The sequence below is a fragment of the Crocuta crocuta genome, unplaced genomic scaffold (genome assembly GCF_008692635.1).
Source record: "Crocuta crocuta isolate KB4526 unplaced genomic scaffold, BGI_CrCroc_1.0 scaffold144, whole genome shotgun sequence".
NCBI classification, from domain to species: Eukaryota; Metazoa; Chordata; class Mammalia; order Carnivora; family Hyaenidae; genus Crocuta; species Crocuta crocuta.
This window is the reverse complement of record NW_027529669.1, coordinates 967,922-980,610: the sequence shown is the minus strand read 5'-3', so window position 1 is coordinate 980,610 and position 12,689 is coordinate 967,922. Positions and strand designations below refer to the sequence as shown.

Here is a 12,689-nt window from a genome sequence, read left to right as displayed (position 1 = left end):
AAAGTACATAAAATGCCGCAATCAAAACTAATAAAGCATCTCCACTCTCAGTGTGTTTCAGGCTCTCTTCCTCCATCTGGGGTGAATGAAGGTGACACTTTTCATTTTCCAGCTGAAAGCCTCCCTCTTAGACACAGTGTCCCAGCAGCTTGGGAAAGGCGTGCTCTTGGTCTTACTTCTGGTCCTTTGAACTCACCATGTACCAGTTTGTTTCAGTTCGCCTCTACCAACGCCACGTGAGACACTTGCAACAGGATGCCCTGAGTCAGCTCATGAACGGTCCCATCAGGAAGAAGCTCAAAATTATTCCTGACGATTGCTCCTGGGGAGGTGTGTGACCTAATTAAGTGCCCTTTGTAGGGTTGGGGGGCAGGAGAGGTGCATGCAGACGTGTTGATTTGAAGAATGGGTGTGGTTGCTGGGGGTGACATGTTGTAGGCAGAACGGCATTACTATCCCGTCTTACAGATGAGCAAACAGAGAGACAGTAAATAATGCGCTAATTGATTGAGAATAAGAGGCTGGTAGGGAAGTGGGGGGAGGGGGAGGAAGGAAATGAATGATGGGTTAGGTGTTGAAAATTGACCAAGCCTGATTGTGGGCACTGAGAATCTTCCCTCTCTTCTTACTTTCGTATCAGTTTGAAGTTTCCCATAATAAACAAAACTGAGATTAAAAAAAAAAAAAAGCCACACCCAAAGCCTCCATTGCCTGTGGGTGTGACTTCCAGACCAAGGTTCTTTGGGGCAGGTTTTGACCCCTTCCCTGGCCGCCCTCCCTGGGTCCTGATGCTGGATGTGTTCTGGGGTCTACTGCCTTCTCTTCTGGGGGCCATTTCTGGGGAAAATATTTGGGGTCCTCAGACGAAAACCAGGTAGAAATCTTGGATACGTTCCTGCTTAGTCCTATAGGGAGGCTGTGAGCAAGCGGGACTCCCAGATTCCTGGAGGGGAAATACTCAAGCTGAGGAGGGTTTCCTTTGTCTGAGGTACCCCAGGGCTCTGTCTTTCTAGCAGCCCCTTGACAGCTAAGACTCGACCCTGGCCCTTACTTCCTCGGGGACACAGGCCACCCTCCCAACCTACAGTTAGAGAACTCATCATAGCCCTGGTGTCTTCATTTCCGCCTCACCCCTTCGAGTTTTCTAGAAATGAGGGGCAAGTAAATTACTTGATTTTTAACATTTATTCATTTTTGAGAGACAGCACGAACAGGGTAAGGACAGAGAGAGAGGGGGAGACACAGAATCCAAAGCAGGCTCCAGGCCCTGAGCTGTCAGCACAGAGCCCAAGGCAGGGCTTGAACTCACAACCTGAGCCAAAGTCGGATGCTTAACCAATCAAGCCACCCAGGCACCAAGGGGGCAAGTTAATTGGATCAAATAATAAGACTGTGGTGTCAGAGCTTTAGGGAAGTACAGGCCTGGGGACCTGTCGAGGCACTGAGAATGGAGGTGTGAGCCGTCCCAGGACATCAGCTAAAGGCCAAGCCTGCAAGAGCACCTTTCCAGCTCAGCCCCTTCAGTCTGTCCTTGTGATGACAGCATTTTCCAGCCCCAACTTCTCTAGTTACAGGGACCCTCGCTCCCTGCCGTGCGGCTGGACGGGCAAGGGGTCGACATTTTTGCCACCGTTGACTGATAGAGAAAACTCCTTTTTTGGCTTCAGCTCTATCTGTGTATGGTCTGGAAAGGACAGACTTGCAGGTGGTCCCCGCACCCGGGGTCTTGAGCTCTGTTTGCAGTTAAGGCTGCATACTTCGGAGTCAGCCAGGCCTGTGTTCCTGGCGCAGCCTGCCACGGACTAGCTGTGTCCCCCTGGGCATGTCTCTGAGCCGTCTGAGCCTTGTTTCCATTAACCCCTGCACTAGGTTAAGACTCCTCACCTCCCAGGGTTGATGAAGAGGAAATAGCATGTGGTTTGTAAAGTGCTTGCCGAAAGCAGCAACTAGCACATAAAAATCAATAACGGCTGTCCTGGTTACTGCTGTGTTCGATGTAATGGTGACGACGGTCAGGAATCCGGCAGCACCGTGGTACCGACCACCTTCTCTCTTGCCTGAGGCTGATCATCCCTGTAATCTTACTGTGAGCTCGCTCAGAATTGGTTTAGGTCTGATTTGGCCCCACTTGTTCAGAACTTAGAACTTGGCCCCGGTGCTACTTAGCAAAGAGGAAAACTATCACTTGCCCCAAAGCAGAGTTTGTTCCCTGAGAGGAGAGCATTTTCTGAAGCTCCCTGTTCGCTCGGGCGCTTGCCCTCTCTGGCTTTCAGTTCCTCCCGATAAACGATGTGCGCTGTACGCTCGTGCACTTGAGTGAACAGAACACATTTGCCGATAGGCTTCATTCTAGGTGACTGGCTCCCGGCCGGGGTTTCGGGGCCGGCTGCTTCCTCCTGGTGAAGCACGTGTGTCTGCAGCCTCTCTGAGGTGGAGCGCAGTGGCCCCTCGTGGGCGCCGGAGCCCAGGGTGTGCTGGACTGAGCAGTGCCTCTTGTTCAGGCAGGATGCGAGCTGTTCGCTCTTTCTGTTTCCCCACGTGCAGGCCAGTCTGCCAGCGTCTTCCAGAACATGGAGGGGGACTTCATGAAGCCGGTCATCAGCATCGTGGATGAGTTGCTGGAAGCCGGGGTCAATGTCACCGTGTACAACGGACAGCTCGACCTCATCGTGGACACCATGGGTAGGAGCACACAACGCGGGCCCGCGGAGGCAGTCAGGTCCGTGGGTGGAGCTGGAAGGGAGCCGGCCTTGGACGTGTCAGTCTTGGGGCTGATGACGCAGAAATGCCAGGAGGAAGGCCGTTTCCTGTTATGTCCACCTGCCCTGCCCTTGACTTCTTTAAAGAGGACAGAGCTGTGGCCCCTTAGAGAAGCCTGGGTCTGGCAGATATTGAGGCCCTTACATATGAGGAAAGGAAAGGAAACATTTTCTGGCCATGGGATAAATGCGTGTGGAACCGAGGGAAAGCCCCGACTTCGTGCCCTGTCACAGTCGGTGTAAGCCCTACAAGCTGAAGTGAAACTAAACCCTGCTGACTGCAAACCCAGGGAAATGGGTCCTTTGTGGCTCTGGTTGCAGTCAGGCCAGCTGAAGACCTAGAGGCGGGTTCTCAGAACCGGCAGGCAAATCAGGGCATGCGGTTGGACAAGTGTGATGCCTTCTCAAGGTCAGCAGCCTTGCGTATTTCTGCCGCTTGTAAACCAAGGGCACTAAGGACATTTTGAGAAGGTTCTGCATTCTTCCATGACCTGCCCGGGAGGTTAGCCTCTCCTGACCCTGAGACTTCTCAGTCCTCCGGAGAGTCTCGCCACCTCCCCCAGTTTCCTTCCTTCAGAGCAGACAGAGAGAGAGTGCCAGAGGCGAACGCAGCCTCGGAGCCTCTAAGTGCCTCCTAGGCGTCGTGGGGATCACTGGGAGTTTGCTAGAAATGCAGTCTCTGGCCTCGCCCAGACCTACTGACTCAGAATCTGCGCTGTAACGAGACTCAGGATGAGCCTTCTGCACATTACGGTTTGGGAAAAGTGAAAATACGGGCCCTGGATAGTTGTTTCTGCCCCACCCAGCTGTTAATGCCAGACCCTTCTCTGTCCCTCCCGCCAGGTCAGGAGGCCTGGATGCGGAAACTGAAGTGGGCTGAACTGCCCAAATTCAATAAGCTGAAATGGAAGGCCCTGTATAGCGACCCTAAATCTTCTGAAACGTCTGCATTTGTCAAGTCTTACAAGAACCTGGCTTTCTACTGGATTCTCAGAGCCGGGCACATGGTGAGAGAGCGTCCGGCAGCCTTTGTTGTGGACTCTTGGCTGTTCTGAGGACAGAGCCGTGGGCCATTAATTATGCATGGGCGCGCTGCCCGTTTTGGCTTTAGAAGTGCTTTGGGCTTGGGAGTGTTTTGAAGTCTTTAATGAATTTCTGCTATTAGTGCTTCATTCCTTTGAGTCTAGAAATTCTCATTTATTATTATTTTTCAGGTTAAAAAAAATTTTTAAGTAACTTTTACATCCAGTGTGGGGCTCGTACTCCCAACCCTGAGGTCAAGAGTCGTATGCTCTACCAACTGAGCCGGGCGGACGACCCTAGAAATTCTCCTTTAAAAAAGTAAATCCTTCTGAGAGCATTAAGCTGGGCTTGCTGTCCTCTACTCCTTAGTTTAAACGAATTTAGTGTTACTTTCCTCTTAATTTGTGCTGGGGGAAGAAGGGAGAAGTTGTACTCCCCTGACATTTTCAGGGAACAAACCCCAAATTTGAGTGCTCTGGAAAGTGGAGTCCCCAGGTATGGTACAAGGCAGGAGGGAGTGTTTTTGAGCAACAGTAGCTCCAGAATTTTAGTTTGGAAGAGGCTTTCTGTCCAAAGATGAGGCCGCCTCACTCCTGCACCTCTAAGCAAACACACTCTTTCCCCTCAGGTTGTATGTTGACTGAGTGGCTTTCTGTGCATCGAGGGACATTATGGAGGGATAAGTCCTCTGTGTACACACGCGTGTTCAGGCACGTGTGCAGGCAGACACCTGCGTGGGCTCCAGAGGAGCCGGTGCCCTGTGGGTTATGCTTTGGTCTGGCCACTTAAATACAGGGTTTTTCTTCTTCCCAGGATGGTGGCTTCCTGGAGAAGATTCGGTGGGAGGGCTGGTAAGGTGGCCTCTGGCCTGTCCTCCGTGCTTGGCACACCTGTGCTTAGGACAGACTCCATAGAGAAGGGGCTCAGGGCCAGTTGTCTGCTTAGAAAGTGGGCTTGGCGGGGCGCGTGAGTGGCTCAGTCGGTTAGGCATCTTGACTCATGGTTTCGGTTCAGATCATGATCTCGCGGTTTGTGAGCCTTGCGTCCGGCTCTGCACGGACAGCTTGGAGCCTGCTTGGGATTCTCTCTCTCTGTCCCTCTCTGTCCCTCCCCCACCCTCTCTATCTCTCTCAAAATAAATAAACTTAAAAAAAAAGTGGGTCTTCGAAACCAGTCTTTAAGCTCGGTCTGTACATCGAGCACATAGTTCACACGTTAACCACACACAGCATGCTTACTTAGATGGCCCAGGAGGTGATGAGAGAGATCTTGGCAGGGACCTAAGTGCCCCATCCACAAACCACTCCTCAGAGGTATCAGCTCGGCAGAGAGGAGGCGTAGGAGCAGGGAGAGCAGCGTGTGCAGGTCCAGAGGAGCCTTCTGACTGTCGAGGCCTCAGGAGGGGTGCTGGGGAGAGACGAGGCGGGGGATACTGAGTTAGGGAGCTCACATCTATCCTGGGAACCTGTTGAGGGTCCTAAAGCAAAGGAGTGAAATTACCAGATTTGGCTAAGAAATAACATTCTAGCAACAAAGGGCCTGGGTGGGACAAGACTGGGGCGAATAGCTGAGCTGATCTGATGCTTTTATAGGGTCTCCTGGGTGGCTCAGTTGGTTAAGCATCTGACTTAGGCTCACATCATGATCTCGCAGTCTGTGAGTTCTAGCCCCGCGTTGGACTTTGTGCTGACAGCTCTGAGCCTGGAGCTGCTTTGGAATCTGTCTTCCCCTCTCTCTGCCCCTCCCCCACTCATGCTCTGTCTCTGTCTCTGTCTCTCTCTCTCTCAAAAATATATAAACATGAAGATGCTTTCATAGTGATCCAGAAGGGAGAGAAATGGAGGAATTTCGTACAATGTCAGAAGGGAGAGTGACTATAAAACAGCCTAGTGGGACACCCATAACACAACTGAATATATGTGCTGTGCTTATATGACCTGGAGTCAAATTTTTGTCTTGGGAGAGAGAGATTTGGGAGTGAAATATGAAAAAGGCCTGGGACCGGGCCCTGGACACACCGGGTATAAGAGGAAGGGGGCGAAAGAAGGATCTACAGACGAGACTTGCAAAGGGGCAGCCGGGAAAGGAGGAGGGAGGCCAGGGACCTGGGCATCTGCCGAAGAGAGGGGCCAGGAGTGTCGCAAGCCGCCACAAACTCAGATAAAGGAGTGACGTGTTGGCACTGGTTTGGGCACACTGGTATCCACAGTGATCGTGACAGGCGCGTTCAGTGCAATGGAAGGGATGGAGCAGATGAATGAGCAGTTTTCCTTCAGAAACCGGAAGTAGAGCCCTACCCTTTGAAGAAACTTGACCTGAAGGGGCCATGAACAAGGCAGCAGGACATGGGTTAGGATGGCATTTTTATTAGGGCTTTGAGTATTCTCAGTACTGTCAGTATCAATGGGAAGAAGCTGGTAGGAGGTCTTAGGACCCAGAGCCATGACTCTAGACGGGTCCCCGCATAGGCAGCTGGGAGGGGAAGGGGGAGGGGACTGGCTGCATGCTCTCACTAGCGTTTTGGCGTTCAGGCCCGTTTCCTCTGGTTTGTCACTGAGAGAACAAGAGATCAGTTGGGACGGCCCTAAAATAGCTCTTGGAAACTGTTATTAAATTCTCCCCAACCACTTCCCCTTTAGTTGATGAAATGTCATTCTGCTATACCCCACTGTGCCTGTTCCTCCTGGGGACCTTACAGGGCGAGAGGGTTGGGGACAGCAGTGTGCCACAGAGAATCAGGGAGCCATGGATGTCAGAACTCAGTGCCATCAACTCGACCCTGATCTTGGCAGAGAAACTGAGGCCTCCGCCCCTCCCGTTTTTTGATGGCATGCGGGTAGGGGGTTTATAAAGGAATTTTTCGAAAAATCTAAGGGAAAGACAAAAGAAAGTTGAATGTAACGATACAAACATGGGGTGTCACCCAAAAACAAAGTGTTTGTTTGTTTCCTATCTGTTGATAGATTTGCTATTAGCTTCCCTCGGCTATACCGTACTCCATTCCCATCTGAGATCCTCCTACACAGATAGTCCTTGAAAATGCATAGCATCTTCCCTCTTCCTTGAACAGGCTGGGTCCTGGTAACATAAGCATGGGGCTTATAAAGAAATCAACCGGGGCTCCTGGGTGGCTCAGTCGGTCGAGCATCTGACTTTGACTCAGGTCATGATCTCACAGTTTGTGAGTTTGAGCCCTGCATCGGGCTCTCTACTGTCAGCGCAGAGTCCACTTCGGATCCTCTGCCTCTCTCTCTCTGCCCCTTCCCTGTTCTTTCTCTCTCTCTCAGAAATAAGTAAAAACATTAATAAAAGAGAAAAAATCTGAAATCAACCGATCAGCCCCAAATGGAATGTAAGGTTCTTTCCTAAATGCTGACTTGTTTAGATCCTCACAACCTGACAAGCTTTTGTCCCATGCAGGGGTCACTTTGCAGACGAGACCCTCCCTTTAGGGACACACTCAGATGCTGCTGTCTTCTCGGGCTGCTGTCCCAGAGCTGCACTTTGCCCGGGAACAGGGTCTCTGGATGTCACCCGTGACCCCAGAAGCAGGGACAGAACCAGGAGGGCTAACTCGGATACTGTTTGGCTCTAGGTTCCTTCTGACCAAGGGGACATGGCTCTGAAGATGATGAGGATGGTGACTCAGCAGGAGTAGGCTGGACCGGAGGTGAGTTGCTTGGCCGTGGGGCACAGGGGCCGAAGCCAGCACGCTGCAGCTGTGGGAGGTGCTGCTCTCCCCTTGAAGCCGTTCACCTGTGTGCCTGAAGCTTCCTGCTGCTTCTCCAGAGAACAGAATCACCACCTCTGGCCGCCTGGAAATCAGTTCTGCTTCTGAACAAGCCTGAGTTGTTTTCTTTTTTAACGGATTTGTTGTCATCAAAATGGAGGGTTGAAATAAGGTAACATGTTTGTATTACAAAAGTAAATTATGTGATTTATGGGGAAAAAAGAAAAAGACACGTCAACAACAAAATAAATACTGTTTTACTCCCTTCCGTGGGATAAACTCTATTGTCCATTTAGTATCTATCTTTGGAAGTCTTTTTTTGCTACATATGCATATATATTTTTTACAAAAATGGAATCATTACCCTATGTTGTTTTACTCCCTTGTTCACGTATTCGTTTCTCCCAACCTCTTCACGTCAATAAATGTTCTTCTGTAACATTTCTTTTTAACGTTTATTTATTTTTGAAGGAGAGAGAGCGTGAGCAGGAGACAGGCAGAGAGAGAGGGAGACACAGAATCCTAAGTAGGCTCCAGGCTCTGAGCTGTCAGCAAAGAGCCTGATGTGGGGCTTGAACTCACGAGCCCTGAGATCATGACCTGAGCTGAAGTCAGATGCTCAACTGACTAAGCCACCCAGGTGCCCCTTTCTATAACATTTTTAATAGCTGCTGAGCATTCCATTTTGTGGATGTACCATCATTTATGTACCAAATGCACAACTGTTTCACGTAAGCAATGTCTATCATTTATGTACCAAATGCACAACTGTTTCACGTAAGCAATGTCTAGTTTGTTGCTGCTATAAACAGTGCTCTGGTGATTCAGCCTGACAGTTATATTTTTATATACATCCTTCTTATTTTCTTACAGTAAATTCCCAAAAGCATAACTGTGATGTCAAAGAATCAGAACTTTTCTTTGAAATTAAAATGAGGGGCACCTGGGGGGCTCAGTTGATTGAACATCCAACTCTTAATTTCGGCTCAGGTCATGATCTCACAGTTTGTGAGTTCGAGCCCCATGTTGGACTCTGGGCTAACAGCGCGGAACCTGCTTGGGATTCTGTCTCTGCCTCTCCCTCGTGCACGTGCTCACTTTCTCCCTCTCTCTCTCAAAATAAATAAAACTTCTAAACTTTTTCTAAAGTTTGAGAGAGAGAGAGAGAGTGAGAGTGGGGGAGGAGCAGAGAGAAGGAGAGAGAGAATCCCTCCTCACTGCAGCACAGAGCCTGACGTGGGGCTCTATCTCACCAACCGTGAGATCATGACCTGAGCCGGAATCAAGAGTCAGGCGCTTAACCAACTGAGCCACCCAGGCGCCCCGAGGTCTTTAATTTTAAAATCCGGACTTTTAAGTTTTAGTTTGTGGCTCATAATCCGCAGAAGGGATGTATGATAGCCTCTATGATAACCCTGAAAGGGACACTGTCCTGTGGTTGCAGGGCTGAGATACTGAAATCCAAACCCAAAGTCTTGCTGCAGCCCATGAGGAGAGAGTTACGAGCAGCTTGTGCCTGAATGACCAGCCCTTCAGACCTGAGACTAAAGCAGGGACACCCCAACTTACCCATGGTTCGCTGTTGGAGGACAAGCACCCCTGCGTGCCATAGACAAGGAAGACAGACGTGTCTGTCTGTCATGCTTAATCCCCCTGGACTCCACCAGTGTATATTCTCCTGCGGCTTCTGCTGCACATCCTTTGCTGGGAAAACATTTAGCTGTGAGTATAACTAGTCACTGAGTCTTGTGAGTCCTGGCATTGAATTACAACACAAACTGAATCCCCAGCCTCACAGGGAACCTCTCTTTCATCAGTAGTTAAGGTACCAGGGGGCGCCGGGCTGGCTCAATCAGTAGAGTGTGTGACTCTTGATCTCAAGATCGTGAGTTCAAGCCCCACATTGGGCGTGGAGCCTGCTTTTTAAAAAAAATCAAATAGAAGTTAATGTATTAGTTGGGAAGGAATGTGAGTTTGAACATTAGGATGGGTCACATAGATTCCAGTGAAGGTAGGGACAGCGAACCTTTTTTGCCACTAGAAACAGCCCTTCCATCCCTGCCTAAGGAAGGGCACCAGGATCTTGTCCTATGATCCTGTAACCAACCCCAAGATGCCCAAAGCTCTCTTTTGCTACATTATATTCTCTTTCAACCCACACCCATGCCTTCGTGGGAATTCCCTATGATCAGCTCACTGGGGAAGAAGTCTCAGGCTTGGTTTACAGATAACTCTCTGTGGGGGGCACACATCCCCTGAGAGTGGACAGCTATAGCGCTAAAGCCTTCTCTGAGACAGCCCTGAATTGTGGTCAGGGGAAGTCCTCTCAGTGGACAGAACTGGGCACACTGTACCTGTTTGTTTACTTTGCCTGGAAAGAGAGATGGTCAGAAGAAAGGGTCTGCACCAAATCATCATTTAGCGGGTTAGTTGGACTTGGAAGGAACACAACTGAAAAATCGGAAAGTCTGAGGAAGAGGTCTGAGGACAGACCTCTGAGTGGCAGACTAGGAAGATAGCCTGTGTTCACGTGAATGCTCACCAACGCGGCGAGGAAGATTCTAATGATCAGCTGGTTAGGACGACCCATTCTATAGACATCAGATAGCTTCCTTCCCCAGCAACTCCTGTGAACTCAATACCAACGGAAGTGGCCATTATGATAGCGATGGCGATCATGCATTTGCTATTGGACATGGACTTGTGCTCACCGAGACTGATCTGGCTGCAGCTACTGCTGAGTGCCTAATCTGCCAGCAGAAGAAACCGCACTGAGTCCCTGATGCGGCACCATTGCCTGAAGGCATCCGCCGGCTACCTGGTGTTCCGTTGATTACATTGGACCACTTTCCTTATGAAAGAGGCAGCGAGTTGTTCTTATTGGAATTGACACTTGCTCTGGACATGGATTTGCCTTCCCTGCCTGCAGTGCTTCTGCCAGAACGACCATCTGTGGCCATCATGTGTCGTCTGCCATCATGGTATTCACAGCAAACGAAATGCAGAAGTGAGTTCATGCTCTTGGAATTCACTGGTCTTCACCATGTTCCCCAGCATCTTGAAGGAGCTGCCTTCACACAGAGTTGAATGGCTTTTTGAAGACTCAGGTACGGTACCAGGTAGGTGGTGACACCTTGCGGGGCTGGGGCACCATCCTTCAGCTCTGAAGGTGTGGTGTGTGCTCTGAATCAGCGACCCGCTTCTCCCATGAGAATCTCCTGGATTCAGGAGTCTGGGAATCGGGATACAAATGAAAGTAACTCCTGTCACTATCAGCCCTGTCGGTCCAGTAGCCAAATTTTTGCTTCCCATCCCTGCAACATTAGCCTCTGCTGGTCTAGAAGTCTTTGTTACAATGGCAGACATGCTTTCATCAGGAGACACGGCAAAGGTTGCATTGAACTGGAGCTTGAAGCTGCCATCTGGTGTCTTTGGGCACTGAATAAACAGGCAACGTCCGGGCTGGGGTGATTGATCCTGGGAGATCAAGGGAGAACTGGGTTGTTACTACACAGCAGGATTAAGGAGGGAGGATGCAGGAGATCCTTTGGGGTACCCTGTAGTGCGTCCATAGCCTCTGATTAAAGTCCATGGAAAATGATAATAACCCAATTTAGGCTGGTAATGGCCCAGACCCTCCACAAAGGTTTCAGTCATTCTACCAGGCAAGGAATTATGACCAACTAAGGTGCTCACTGAGGGCAAAAGAAATATGGAATAAGTAGTGACTGATGCTAATTATTAATACTAGTTGTGACCTCATCACCTGTTGTAGAACAAAGACTGTTATGAGTATTTCTTCCTTATTTTGATGTGAATATATTCTAAATATTAACCAAAGATGTTTAATCTCTCCCTCAACTCTTTATCACCTAATTTAATAGGTGCTCATAATAAATAACTTTACACATAAGTATTTAAGTTGCAAGATGTCAGACAGGGAGTATGAATCAGCTAGGAAAAGAATGCACATTATCCAGAGGCAAAAAAGGGACTCTGGTGCTGTTCTGGGGGGAGAAAGTCTGTGTGGTCCGGGCCGTGTGGGGGGTATTGTGTCATGTTCCACAGAAGCATGATTTTGTTGCTGTCTTTATTTGGAGATCAAGCGTAGTTTACGGCAATGTGTTCAGGTGCCAAGTCGAAAACGGATGGACTGTGGGGGCTTTTAATGTTCCCACCTGCCCAGGCCAGATTGTATTTTCTGGAATCACCTCTCCTGGATGTTTCTGATTAGAATGGCCCACAAGACTAGAGCTTCTCATGGAGACTGGGAGGCTAGAAATGAGGCAGCGGCCAATGTTAGTGCAAACGTGCCGTCATTTACCTGCCAGCTCAGCTCAGGAGCCGCCAGGCCTCAGCAGTCCAGCTTGCCTTGGGTCCTGGAGCATCTCTGTCCCTTGGGCCCGGCGAGTGTGCTTAGCTCTGACGAAGACCAAACCGGCATGTGTTTCTGTTCCGTAGACTGTTCTCATGGACTCCAGCTCTTGTTCCTTTTTTTTTTTTTTAATGTTTATTTTTGAGAGAGAGAGAGCAGGGAAGGGGCAGAGAGTGGAGGGGGAGGGGATCCGAAGTAGACTCTGCACTGACAGCAGAGAGAGCCTGATGCGGGGCTCGAACTCATGAACTGTGAGATCATGACCTGAGCTGAAGTTGGACGCCCAACCGACTGAGCCACCCAGGCACCCAGTTCACTTAGTTCTTACTCGGGAAGATTGGATGTTGGGGATCTATATGGTCTATTTAGTCTTTCAGTGGCCTGAGGGAGGGATACTGGGGTGTTAGGCAGTGATGATTGGGAACTTATTCCCTGTGGCCCACTAATGGCAGACAGCACTCAGATTTTGTTGTGTTCCTTGCTTCAGGATGGACCAACCATTTTGTTAAGAAGTAAAGTCAAAAGAGATCTAGGGACTTATTTGGTGTGCATTTTAGTTATCTATTGCTACATAATAAATCACCCAGAAATCTGTGAGTTAAACAGCATCGATTACCTGATAGTTTGTGGGGGTCAATTACTTGGGCATGGCTTGCTGGGTCCTTTACTTGCTGCCTCCTCACACGGTTGCCATCAAGGTATTGGCTAGGGCTGCTGCATTTGGGGGGGTGGGGGCTGTTCTCAGGGCTCCGGTGGGGAAGGACCAGCTTCCAGGTTTGCTCATGAAGTTGCCAGCGAGATT

At 49.7% G+C, this 12,689-nt stretch overlaps 1 protein-coding gene across 2 annotated transcripts in view; it reads left to right on the top strand.

The window, feature by feature from the left end:
- SCPEP1 (serine carboxypeptidase 1) overlaps positions 1 to 7,951 on the top strand; it is a 37,581-nt gene extending 29,630 nt beyond the window's left edge. Inside the window, exons 10-13 of one of the 2 annotated variants that reach the window (XM_077762862.1) lie at positions 217 to 330; positions 2,545 to 2,682; positions 3,603 to 3,766; positions 7,378 to 7,951. In XM_077762862.1, the coding sequence (XP_077618988.1) occupies positions 217 to 330; positions 2,545 to 2,682; positions 3,603 to 3,766; positions 7,378 to 7,440 (479 nt within the window). In that variant the 3' untranslated portion in view covers positions 7,441 to 7,951. The remainder of the gene's footprint in view (positions 1 to 216; positions 331 to 2,544; positions 2,683 to 3,602; positions 3,767 to 7,377) is intronic. The other variant, XM_077762863.1, reaches the window with a different exon arrangement.
- Positions 7,952 to 12,689: the final 4,738 nt, after the last annotated feature.